This window comes from Rhagoletis pomonella, unplaced genomic scaffold, assembly GCF_013731165.1.
Source record: "Rhagoletis pomonella isolate Grant_MI unplaced genomic scaffold, Rhpom_1.0 Rhpom_scaffold_00010, whole genome shotgun sequence".
NCBI lineage: Eukaryota > Metazoa > Arthropoda > Insecta > Diptera > Tephritidae > Rhagoletis > Rhagoletis pomonella.
Genome location: NW_023458564.1, coordinates 14,422,965 through 14,436,379, shown reverse-complemented (window position 1 = coordinate 14,436,379; position 13,415 = coordinate 14,422,965). Strand labels below are relative to the sequence as shown.

The 13,415-nt window shown below is 36.2% G+C and overlaps 1 protein-coding gene across 1 annotated transcript; it reads left to right on the top strand.

Annotated features, from left to right (window-relative positions):
* The first annotated feature begins 4,124 nt into the window (after nucleotides 1-4,124).
* Nucleotides 4,125-8,608, top strand: LOC118746082 (probable ATP-dependent RNA helicase DDX20). Its single transcript, XM_036479845.1, has 4 exons — nucleotides 4,125-4,425; nucleotides 5,364-6,982; nucleotides 7,045-7,497; nucleotides 7,555-8,608. The coding sequence occupies exons 1-4, from the start codon at nucleotides 4,236-4,238 to the stop codon at nucleotides 8,419-8,421; spliced, it is 3,129 nt and encodes a 1,042-aa protein (XP_036335738.1). The 5' UTR covers nucleotides 4,125-4,235; the 3' UTR covers nucleotides 8,422-8,608.
* The last annotated feature ends 4,807 nt before the right edge of the window (nucleotides 8,609-13,415 follow it).

The window sequence follows — 13,415 nt, the reverse complement described above, 5'->3', positions numbered from 1 at the left end:
ATGGTCCTGCCCTAGGACATCGCAATGTTAATTGGACCATATTTTTTATATGAATTGTGGTTAATTTTGGAGTACTCTTTACACGCATGCATGGAGTAGTCGCGATTTTTGCAGGGAATTAGCTGACAAGAAGTTTATATGTAATGAGGAAGGTTTAGGGCCGGTTACTCAATGTCTGGCTAACACTAATCTCCGGTAAAACATCGTTATCGACGTTACCGACTCCATGTTATATGCATGGAGCCGAACACGTCGATAATGATGTTTAAACGGAGATTAGTGTTAACCACATATTGAGTAAACGGCCCTTAGTGCCGGTTGTTCAATGTCTGGTTATCACTACTTGCCGGTTAAACATCATTATCGACGTTTTTGACACCATGCTTATAACATGTGATCGATAAAGCAGTCGTTGTATTTAACCGGAGCTTTTACCACTGATTTGTGCAAATCAGACATTGAACAACCGGCCCTTAATGTATCGAATCAGTATTGGGTACCGAAAAGAAAGTATTGGGTACCGAAATTTTCTTCAAGTATTGGGTACCGAGTATTGGCTATTGGTTCAGCACATCACTACTCTAGTAGACAATCAGCTGATTTAAATGTAAAGCACAGTATACCAGTAGAAAAGGTTTTTGTTTTTGTAGCTGTTTCGTGGTGAAAGTCCTTTATGGGGGCCAAATTTCCCCACAAGAAATTGAGCGCATGGTTGCTTTTGCATTCCAAAAGAACGAATATTAGAAAACATTGAAAAAAAGTCTGAGATAATACAATTATATTCTACTAGAAATAAGCTCGATAGTGTGCGCTAATTAGATAATGTGATAATCATGTTTAAAAACTCTTTTCGAGTCTTATTTTTCAGAAAATAATATTGTGGATCAGATTGCTCTGAGCGCTTCTGTTGTTTACCAAGAAAATGCACCCCTGTTGGTTATTATTTCTGTATCGCAAAGCGGTGAGTTTCTATTTCTTGGTAATTCGGTTTGTAAAATGGTAAACAAATTATTGAAATTTATTTATTTGATGTGTTTAACATTTGATTAATGCAATTTTCTGCCTTTTCAGACTATTAATTACAAGCACAGCATCATCAACGGTGATTGCAAGAACTACTGCAATCCCTGCGGTTTTTCCTCTTGGTAAATGCGTTCTGGTCGTGACCAAGGGTGGTCTCCCAATCGGCCGGGAATAAGGTTAGTCATTTTCAATTTTATATCTTTGTTCATCGACATTATATGACATGTCATCATTGCAGGCTATTGTTGCAGAACAAAACGCCACAACCACCGCTGTGGTAAATATGTTCCAGCAGTACTGCCCACCGCCGTCGGTGTAATGATTTCGATAGCTGAACAAACGCCATCTCCTGGGGACTCCCACATGCCGACAATAGCTATTATATCACGTGTGAATGCAACTGCGGCTAAATTTGGTTATTAACAGTGCAATAGTGCCATGTCATTGGCAAAAACACTAAGGGATGCTGGCACATAGAGGTTGTAAAGTTTTTGGAATCGATGAACTTACTCGAAGAAGACGATGGTCGAAAACATATGATGAAACATCTTCTGGCGTGCCTTTGACAATCGTTAAGTTAGACGGAGGCTTCACATACGATATTTCACACATGGCTGGAATTCGTTAGCGGACAGAGCACACATTTACAAAATATTTATCGTTCTGCAGAACGTGCATGCATATTCGATTCCGATTTAATGGGTCGATTACGGAGGACAACCGAACTTCAGTGGGTTGGCCAGTGGCTGAAATGGTATTACCGATGGCAACTAGCAACTGAAAGCTGGTAACTGAGTTGCTATATTGGCACGAACTAATCAAGGCTGTCATAGAATCCATCGTAGTCCGATTTTCCGTGAAATCTATGAAAAAGCAATTAAATTCGAGTAGCTACGAACGCAGTGCTTGCTTTGAATACACACGTTCATAGCAGTTCAGATTCAGTGATCGCTTTTTTGTAGATTTTATGAAAAATCGGACTACGATGGATTCCGCCACCAATATATTTTCTCCTTTGACAAGATGTTGGAGAATCGCGGCAGCACAGCGCTATACCTACCCTATGCTCTTACGTGCATATGCTAAATTTCTCGTACCTAGCTAAAGTGCTTGACAAAGGCAGAAGGCTTATCTTCAACATTATAACTTAAAGTAAAAGAGTTAAAGATATGCAATAAAAGAATACAACAGAACCAAAAAATCTCAAAACTATTAAACATAAAAAATTGCACGAATAAAATTCATAATTTAAAATAAAATAAAATATCGCAATTGTTTTTTATATGTACATACATATTTACAAAATGAATCTTAAAGCACCCACAGTAAGTCCTAAACATATAAACGACTAATAAGAAAAATAATAAATAACAGTAATGTGAACAAGTATGTCGAGAAATCTCTAAATAGTAGCGAAACTGTATCTGAATAATAACAAGTAATTTTGAGCAAAAAATACAACCGACTTTAATGCTCATTCAGGTCGTTCTGGTTACGTAGATCCGACTGTCCTCCCTTTTTTTAAAAAGCTTAAAAAAATGAATACGTATTCTACAGAAATCAAGATACATATTTAAGGACTTTAAGTAAAACTAAACAAAGGAAAACTTGTTCGTGGTATCTCGAGGTGTATCCATGATACAAAAATCTGAAGGTAAAACCGCTGAGAGGCAGCCTGAACATTTTTGAAGTTTGCTAACATTACAAAAATGTTTTCAAATTTCCAATCTCACAAATACATTCTCATTTTCAGTCTCAAATAAATGAAAATTTCAATATTTTCACATATTTGTTTTTTGTTTTACTTTTATTTGGCATTTGAGTTGCTCTCAAAATTTCAATTTTATAAAATAGACAAACTTCAAAAAATAAATGATGGCCGACGAATTGAGCAAGCGCTTTTACCTTTAAATATTTGTATCATGGGTGTATTAAACAAGGTGTTATTTACAACTCAGTGCGGCTCTCTTAATATTATGTAAAAAATATAAACAAACGATTCAAAATGCATAAAATTTTTTTTTCAATATGACTATAGGATGGTTCTTCTGGGAGCAATATCAAATTCAATCACACTTTGTTAAATACATTTTGATCTCTACCAAATAACATACTTCCTCTGTAAATATTCTATGAAGTGTTCCAAAATTTGCTCCGAGCGCGTTCATTGTTGATCATTTGATTTAAATAGTTTGTCATACAATTAATACTATAGTTTGATCGGAGTTAATATATTCTTCAGTAATTAATTATATTATATTAAAACATAAGCTTATAAGAAATTGTTTAGTCTTAACATTTATATCGTGTTCCAAAATTCGCTCCGAGCGCGTCCACTATTGATCTTTTGATTCAAATATTGTTTGTCAAGCATTCAGTAGTGAAGTTTGTTCGGAGTTTATATATTCTTCAGTAATTAATCATATTACATTGAAATATGGTAGAAAGTTAGAAATTATTTAGTCTTAATATGCATATTTCGCTCCGTGTTCAAAAATTCACTCCGAGTGCGTTCACTATTGATCATTTGATTTAAATAATTATTTGTCAAGCATTCAGTACTATAGTTTGATCGGAATATATATATTCTTAAATAATTGATCACATTTTATTAAAGTATAAACCTTTAATAGGGTACAAATTGTGAAATTATTTGGCTTTAACATGTATAGTCGGCTAGAGACAATTGCAGAAAACTGCAACTACTCGTGAAAATTTACAATAAAAACAATGTAGATTAAAGTAATAAATTTTATTATTAAAATTAGATCCATATATAAAACATTTAACATCATTTATTTGAAGTAAATCGGAATATATTTGTACATATAAGATAGTTTCCATTTAACTCATAAAGTACATATTTCACTACAAATATTTTTAAGATCATTTCGAATTGCAAAAATAGCGCTAATTAGTTGTATTGAAGTATGAAACATTTTATTACGTTCATGCTTTCTTATAAAGCGCATAACAATATTTCTCTCGCCATTTATCCGATGTTAAAATTTTTCACCACATTATTTTGCTGCACAGCACCCTGAATGCGGCAAAATAGTTGCTCGCAACCCTCAAGTCCTTTATGGGGACCAAATTAACAGCCACAACAACAAAAACCTTTTCTACTGGTATACTGTGCTAAAGTTTTACAAGTATGCCAAATTTTTTAGCGGTTTCCTTGTTTAATGTGAAAAATTGTGCGAGCCACAAAAATGGAAGCAGGAAATGTTGCGCATAGCCTGGAAGGTAAAGTCCGGACAGAGGACATAAAACTTAAGGAACTGGCCCCGTTTAGCAAAATGTTGTTGTCAGAAGCAGTACGCAAAGGGTTGCAGAAAACGGGATTTGTATACCCTACAGCTATCCAGGCCATGTCAATTCCAATGGGGAAGTCGGGACTAGGTAATTAAAAAGTGCTAAAAACTAATATCACGTAAAATATGCAGGGAAATGTTTAGTTAATTATACAACGATTTTGTGGTGGTGGGTGGCGAAAGGGGAGTGGCCCCAACCCTCCCTAAACGAAAGAGGATGGACCGCGCTTTATGAAAAGCCACCCCTCCCCCCTCACCGCCCCACCGGTCCCTTGATAGCTGTTTTAAAAATAGTGGTAATTGGGATTTTTTGCAAAAGGATTATAATCCTCTGTTAAAAGTAGAATTCTTTCTGTGCCGAAGAAGGGTGGCTGAACACATTTTGCAGAGAACACCTTTCTGCGTACGCGGCCTTCGGCCGCCCTTGGGGATTATAACCCTAACTAAGTAGGGTAAAAGTGCACTTCAGCGGAACCAGGCCAAAATTGACAAAAAAATCAAGAGGGGTATCAATCGACGCGTTTTAACGCGAATAATAACAATCCGAGACCGGAAATTAAGATTTTTAATTAATTTAAGAGTTATTCCCTATGGTTCCCTAGGGACCCCTTAGAAAAATGGCCAAAACTCACAATTTTCACTTGCTTCCACAGTATTTTTGCGTAGAACTCCTTTCTGCGTAGGCGGTCTTCGGCCGAACTTAGGGATTATAACCCTCACTAAGTAGAATTCTCCTTTCTGTGTTGCCGAAGAAGAGGTGCTAAACAAGTATTGCAGACATATTTCGTGGATATTTTTTGTGTTTGACAGCTCAGCACGGAAAATTTGCAAAAAATACCATATTTCAAACCGAAATTATTAATAAAATAGTGCACAGGTATACTATTTTTTCAAGCGTATACTTTTGTCTACAAGCGTGTGCAAAAGTGTTTTGATTCGGGTCACGCGTTTGGGCACAGCAACCCAACATCTTTGTACAAATAACTAAAATTTAATAGCAAAATTTTTTATTTTTTATTTATTTAGATCTACTTGTACAATCGAAATCAGGAACCGGAAAAACATTAATATTTTGCACGATAATTCTAGAAGCTTACCGAATGGATTTGCCAGAGCCCCAATCGTTGATTGTAGTACCTACGAGGGAGATCGCCATACAAATCGAAATGGTGCTAAATCAAGTTGGGAGTTGCTGCAGCAATTTCCGTGCTGTTAGTGTAATTGGAGGTCTAGATGTCGCTGAGGATAGAAAGCGTTTACAAAGTGCCAAAGCTGTTGTGGGCACTCCAGGACGATTACTCCATTTAATCCAAAACAACGTGCTTAATACCTCAAAGATGCGATTGTTAGTGCTGGATGAGGCAGATAAAATGTACACCCAATCTTTTCGACAAGATCTGCGTCGTATACAAAATGCTTTGCCTGCAAAAAAACAAACTATTTCTTGTAGTGCAACATTTTGTGACGGCTTAGATAAAGAGTTGGCGAAGATAATGCGTAATCCTCTACTAATTTCAACTGAGGAAAGAGCTACGCTATTAGTTGGAATTAAACAATTCGCCTATGAAATCCCGGAACAAAAAACGAGTATATTAGAAATGCAGTCAAAACTAGAAGGCCTTCGGGTTATTTTTGGACGTGTAGCATTTAAGCAGTGTTTGATATTTGCTGGCTCCCAATCGCGCGCCAACTCCTACTGCAACTATTTGGAAAAAGAAGGTTGGCCTTGCGAACTTATTTCTGGCGCTCAGGATCAGAAAACTCGACTCGCAATGTTTCATAAATTTCGAGAATTCAAATCGAGAATTATTATAACAACCGATCTCATGTCCCGGGGGGTTGATTCCGAGCATGTTAACTTGGTTATCAATTTGGAACTACCGAATGACATGGTAACTTATTTGCATCGTATTGGACGGGCAGGACGTTTTGGTTCGCATGGCATTGCTATTAATTTCGTTGCTTCTGAGAAAGACCGTTGCACATTAACACGTCTTATATCGCGTATTGGTAATGGTATGAATGTTCTAAAATTTCTACAAAGGCAAATTGCTCAAACTGAGCAGGAGTATGACATTTGGGATTTTTCAAATTTGGAAAAAGATCAAAACTACTTTGGCCAATTTGGATGTGAGCCGTTAGCACCCTTAGCATCTCAGGACCACAGTTCCTTTTCAGATACACAAGAGAATAAAGAGAATCAAACTGATAATTTTATTAACACAAGTTCATCAATTGATACAAATACTTTTCGCGTAGACTCCAAAGATAGTGCACTAAATATACAGGAAAATCTTTTAGAACGACCTGAATGTAACCATCTAATACTCTCACCTTCACATAAGCTTACCATAGACTCACGCCAGGGTTCTTCACAGCAACTCCCTTCTTCGAATACCATTGACGATGCTAGTAGCATTGCCGCAGACAGTCTTCGTAGTAGCCAACAAGATATTTCTCGATACCAATCTGTGCTAATGCAAAAAGCGGCTATTCCTACACTATTCGAATTCCTAGTGGATCCTAATAGCTGTGAAAGTCAAATGGATGCTAAAGAAGGTGAAACTAAAAAGAAACCGCCAATAGATTTGTTTGATGACTATAAAAATGCAGTTCTTACGAACTCTAATAATTCTTTGAAAGAGGTAAGTTTAAGCAAACCTGATTTATTTCAGCTCAAAAATATTAATCCAATTACTTTCAACAGACTGAAGAAACTGGATTAGAACCACACGTATCTAACAAGATAACTGCTTATAAGTCTATGCTTATCGACCAGCCAGTCCAAAATAACTTAGCAGAGAATAAACATGATATATATTCTGACTATGCCAATTTCAATGCTGAGGAATATTCCAGCAGCCTAAGCCAAGAAACTGGTTCCAACGAGATTGATAAAGCAACTTTTATTCTTTCGGTTGCAACGCCTTCAGGAATGCAGGATTCTATTGAAGAGTTCGTCAATACTACGGCAACAGCTAGTGACTTGAAAAATTCACAATCTATATCAGAGAGTTTAGAAGTTTCTGAAGTAAAGCACTTTACTTCACCAGCTCATAATCAACCAAACAATACAATACCTGATGTTGTCCCCCCTTGTCAACGTATGTCATATAATCTTAAACAAATTCATAATTTAACAGTAAATGTAGGTGCCCAGGTAAGTTCATGGAAATAATGTAAAAAAGATGTCTTATATATTTTGCCATATTTTCAGATTGAAATTCCGCCACATCAACAATCGCATTCTGACTCCCCTGCTCTAAACGATTCCGTTTTACGTTCCCGTGAGGAAGATCCGTCGCCTACTATTACTGCCAGTAATTCCTTGAATTCTCGATCGAATTCGGAGCGTGGTGGAAGCAGTGGCTTCAATGAACGCAATACCACTAGCGCTTCTTCCGGCATTGTAACATCTGATACCGAGCCTGAACGTTACGTTCAAAATGGATATTATTCGTCCTCAGAAACTGGAACCGGGTCCAGCTATGAAATCGATCCGGAATTATTATTTCCCTATCCAGATTCATGTAAGGAATCTGGAGGGGACGATGAAGATGAAGAAAACGACGTCGAAATTGAAGAGGAAGATGAATATGAAGAAAACGACGACGACATTGAAGACGAGTATAAGGATCAGGAAAACGACGACGAAATTGAAGAGGAAGATGAAATGGGAAATGGTGCCGAAGTGGAAGATGAAGAGTATGATCAAGATGAAGTTGAAGAAAATTATTACGATGAAGAAGAAAATGACAGCGAAAGTAATATCAAGACGGTAGAAATTGATTCTGAAGTCGCAACATCGACCAAGAAAAGAACTGAAGATAGCGTTTCAAAAGGAAAAGATAGTGTGGAAGTAACTAACAAGACAAAACATTCTAAAACGCAAGGGAAAAAAACTTCTTCAGAAAAAGCTAAACAAACTCAAAATGACACCCAATGGTCTCAGTATAATTTTTATGGTAGTGAGTATGAAGCGGCACATGCTCTATGGATGGAGATATACTGGACACAACTGGGACAAATACAAGAATACGTGCAAATGACACGTGATGTGGGAAAGTCAGAGAATAAAAAGTAAATATGTAACTACGCGTAAATTATACAATCATACATGTTTGAATGTATGTAAAATGTGAAATTATTAATTAATTTAATTTAATGTTTAACTCATACAAAGAATTTCATAAAATGAATTTGAAGTTTTTCCGAAATACGTATTAAAATGAATACCGTTAAAATTATATTCGTGTTTCTCTTGAATCTTACGAATCGTGCATCTTACAAACTAGGTTATAATCCCAAATTTACATTTTTAGGCCCGTAGTTACAGTCAAAACAAAGTTACTCTAAATTTAATAGCAGATTTTTGGCATAATTTTAAATGGGGTATCTGTCAAAAAAAGGTTCAACTAACTTTAGAGTCGACTTTAAGTGGGGCTTAAGTGGAGCTATTATGTAAATCACCACGAACTAAGAGGGATGTTTGCATAGTGACTCGATGCCGCTGTATCAATCTCCTTAATCTTCTCCCATCTTGATATCCTTCCATTTCCAACTAATATTGACTGGGGAGTCACAAACACCCTCGGGGTGTTCAACTGCGCAAAACAAACCGGGAAGCCGACGCGTTGGAAATCATCTAGATCTTGACTCTGTATAACAAAGAGATAAGGGAATATAAGCTTAGGAGCTTATGTGAAGGCACAGAATATACAATGGAGGCTAGATGGCTATAAGTTAACAGAAAAAACAAACTATTTCATCTGCAAACCTACTAAAGAGCGATAGATGCTTTACTGGGAGTGGGGAAGAGAAGATCAGACTTCTCCCAGCTACTCACTTTACAGGATCTATCTCATATTCCGAGACAAATCGGACCGAACAAAATGAAAAATCAACAGAGGAAACTGGTTAGTGGCTAAGGAAATATCCCCTGAGCACACACCCCAGGTGGGCGGTGATCGCGTTTAAACCACTCAAGTCACCGGTGGCGGGTGCATATTTCCTAGCATGCTACCGTAGGGCTTAGAACTCGTCCTTGAACCACTACTAAAAATTGTTAGCAGTAGCATAGCATTGGATTATAAAAGTAGATATAATCAAATAAAACACCTTTGAGGTAAATATTTCGATTGACGAAAGCTGAACTAGAAACACAAAATTTATTATATCAATTTATGACGAAAATTATACGCATTTTTTAACTGTCCTGTATTTTTTATGGATGTAATGGTGACAAAAGTTTTAACCATTAATTTTAATACTCACATCGCCCAGTTAACAAAAGTTTAAAACAGCAGTTAAACTCTTGTGAAATTAAATTTTTTCTGTGGAACGAATTTCAAATTTGAAAGAAAAGTAATGATTTTTAGAATTTGTATATTTTCAGGCGATATGAATTTCCATTGTTAACTATGTGACTTTGAATATAAATTCAAAGTTAAACTCTTGTTGGTCGTTAAGTTAACAATCGTTTAACTAAGCACTGTGAGTCCAACCCTAAATGTTTTATTTTTCCTAGATAAATTTCTAAAAACGCTATCTAAATCTGAATGATTTATTCAAATATTTAGCACTGAATTCAGTTCCATTGAACCATATAATTTTTCGAATACAGAATAAAGCGGCAAAGGATGATCATATCCTTCGAATCAAAAAAAAAAATATATATATATATAAATTTAATAAAAGATTAAATGTGAAAAATGATAAAAACGTAGCAACTTGGTACCAACATTAGATTAAATAAGCATCTGTATTCGTCTCATTCTCTGCGCTGCACACATGGGTTTTTTTTTTAAAGTACGGTGCTGCACTCGCCTTTGTATTCCGAGCGCACTTGTGCAAAAGGGTATATTTAAGCTCGGAACACTTTGACGACTGCAACTTCACGACGTAACGACAGCGACATCATTTTGTCGACAAATGTCGCCTTGAAGCCAGCTTCTTAAACATTTTGAAGACCTCACCCTGCAAAAATCGTTGGACCATGTAGTCTATTTGTGGTAAATTGGAGTACTTACAAAAGTGTTCCTCTGTCTGTAGCGGACCAACTCGTGTCTCTGCGCCAGCTTATTGTTTGTTATCCGATCACTGCTCGTGTTTTAACGAAATGTGATTGAAGTGGAGCATTTGAAGGCACATTTGCATGTCTGGCTGTAGCTGAACGTGCAGAGATGCTCGCTGTTAGTTCTTAGCTCCCAGCATGTTCGGGTTCAAATGCCGTCAGAGGCAACATGTAATTTTTAATTTTTGGCTTGGTTTTAATTAATTTCGAAAAAGCATTCGAGAAGTGAAGAACAAAAGCGTATACAAACGAAAAAATATAACAACAATGCCATTGTTAATATGTTGGAGTAGTTTTGTGCTACTCTGATGTAATGCAGGGATAGAGTATATGGTCCTGCCCTAGGACATCGCAATGTTAATTGGACCATATTTTTTATATGAATTGTGGTTAATTTTGGAGTACTCCTTGATCCTTAGGGAGTACTCTTTACACGCATGCATGGAGTAGTCGGGATTTGTGCAGGGCAGCGACATAGCAAACAGCTGATTTTAAAGTTTGACATTTTGGTATATTTATTTCACAAATTGTGTATTTTTATTTAAGTAAATAAGAAAAACATGAACAATCAAGAATATGTGATTAATTTTGCGACAATTTAATTTTGCAGCACTACATCTACTCATGTTGCCGGCAAAATTAGAAATAGATTTAATTTGGCGACTTCGACAATTGCAGTCTTGCAGCCAAGATGTCGTGCTGTCCTCAAAATAATTGTGTCCGTAAGAACGTGTGTATTTAAAATTTGACAGATGCTGCTTGTCGCTTGCTGTCGTCAAAGTGTTCCGAGCTTAACTTTGTTCACATAACGGTTGTTTGAAACAGCCAAAATGAATCGAGATAGATATAGACAAATGTACACATAAATGTTCAGAATGAATAGAGAAGTAGATTAAGTCATGTCTGTCTGTCCGCCCGTCCGTCCGTGTAAACGATAGCTCGATCAAAAATTGAGGCCCCTATTATGAGTTGCATTCGATTTTCGACTGTGGTCGAAAGTGCTGAGCGAACGAATTTTCATTTGGTATTATGGCGCTCATTCGATGAAGAATAGCGCTATTGTGAATTTCGCTCGTTTAGGTTGTTCACAATAGTATATTTTTCACCGCTGAGAAGCTTTGTTTACAAATCGAGCAAACTAAATAGTGTTTTTATACATATTTATGTAAATTTGTTCTAATTAAAATGAAGTAAAAAAGAAAGCAAGTTTATAAAAACGTGGTAAAATGAGTACAACGAGTTCTGGTTCAACGATTCGTCAGAGGATGAGAGCTTAGTAAACTGGCCAGGAGTAGCAAATGTTTAAGAGAGTTTAAGTTTATTAGTCTTTCGAATATATTTTGATATAAAATATATTTAAGAAATTTGTCTACAGATTCATTAAAAAGTTCCGACCATCTAAAGAGGCGTTTGTGAGCCAAATCTATTTAAAATATTTTAAAACTCAACAGCGCTACGATTTTGTTCTCAGAGGTCGTGCCAACAGAGTGTTGGGATTTTCTTTCCCAAGGCCTTTCGAGCTTGTGTTTAGTATTCACGATGTTAGAACTGCATGAAATTAATAAAAATTGTTTAAAATTAGTGTCTAGCCGCCAAAATGTAAGAAAACATATACAAAATCATATTTTTCACAATTTTCTAACACTTCGCTACACCATCGAAAGCAAAATTCTGTTCGACAGAAAATTCGATACTCAACGAAAATTTCGACACGCTTGCATAGCTCATAATACGAATTTCACTTTCGATCTTCGATAGCCAGCGAAGATCGAAAATCGAATGCAGCTCATAATAAGGGCCTGAGATATCCCAAGGATTTTTTTACATAGGTTTCCCTTTATCCAAGGCAGGTTGGTATTGATAATGGGCGAAATCGGACTGTAACCACGCCCACTTCCCATATAAAGATATTATCGAGAACTACTACTACAAGGACTACGATATTTCAGTAAATATTGGATGCAAATTGTTGAAAATTAATATGTGAAGTAGAATTTTGGTAAAAATATATATTAATTAGAATTTCTTGAAAAATGGGCGTGATCCCTCCCACTTATGATGAAATGCTGTATCTCAGTAGCCGCTTCACCAATCCTTACCAAACGAGTACGGTACGAGTCTTGCCTAGGGTCTAGTTAAGAAATCTGTTGAAAATCTTTGAAATCGGGCAATGACCACGCCCACCTACCATATAACGGTAATTTACAGAAACACGAAAACTGGGATAAATCAGTACCTATCTATATACTTATTTCTAAAAGGTACTCTTCTGTTACCAAACGATATCTCCTTTAATATTTTATCAAATTTAATGAATTATATATCATTTTGAAGGAGCGCAAAGTAGTCGCGTTGTTGAAATTTAGTAATTTATTAAAAAAAGGGGTTTAAAGAGCTGAAAGCACTGTATTCCACAAATTCCATCAAATTTAATAAGTGAAGCACCATTTGGATGGAGAGCTTCACCGCTCTACCATACTAACTTCTAAATAGGATTGCCACGTGTCTAAAATTTTTGTGAACTTATATATCTTAAATAAAATATTGCTACGCGTTTAGGGAATGAAAGGCATTTAAATGCTGTCTTATCCAGAAGTAATTACTTTTCTTAAGAGAGTTGCCAACTATCTAAAGATGCAAATACATACATATGTATATCGTCGTTTAAAGTACATAACCGCGTATCGTCACTCTGCAAAACCGCGTAACTGACATTGGCTGCCAAAAATTGGATCTTGGCTCAATCCTTATCCATTCGTCCTGAAATATACTAGCCAGAAATGCGATTGCTTTATAAAAAACCGTTTTGAAATATGAGTGTTTTTACGCTCTAGAAAATAATTTCTACAACTTTACATTCGCAGTTTTGCATTTCGCTGATACGCGGTTTTGCATTTTGTTGGTACGCGGTTTTGCACTTTAAACGACGATATATAGAACTGTGGTGCAAGAATGATTGAATACAAGATTGCGCCGATCAGAGAGGATTTTTGAGAATAACTTTT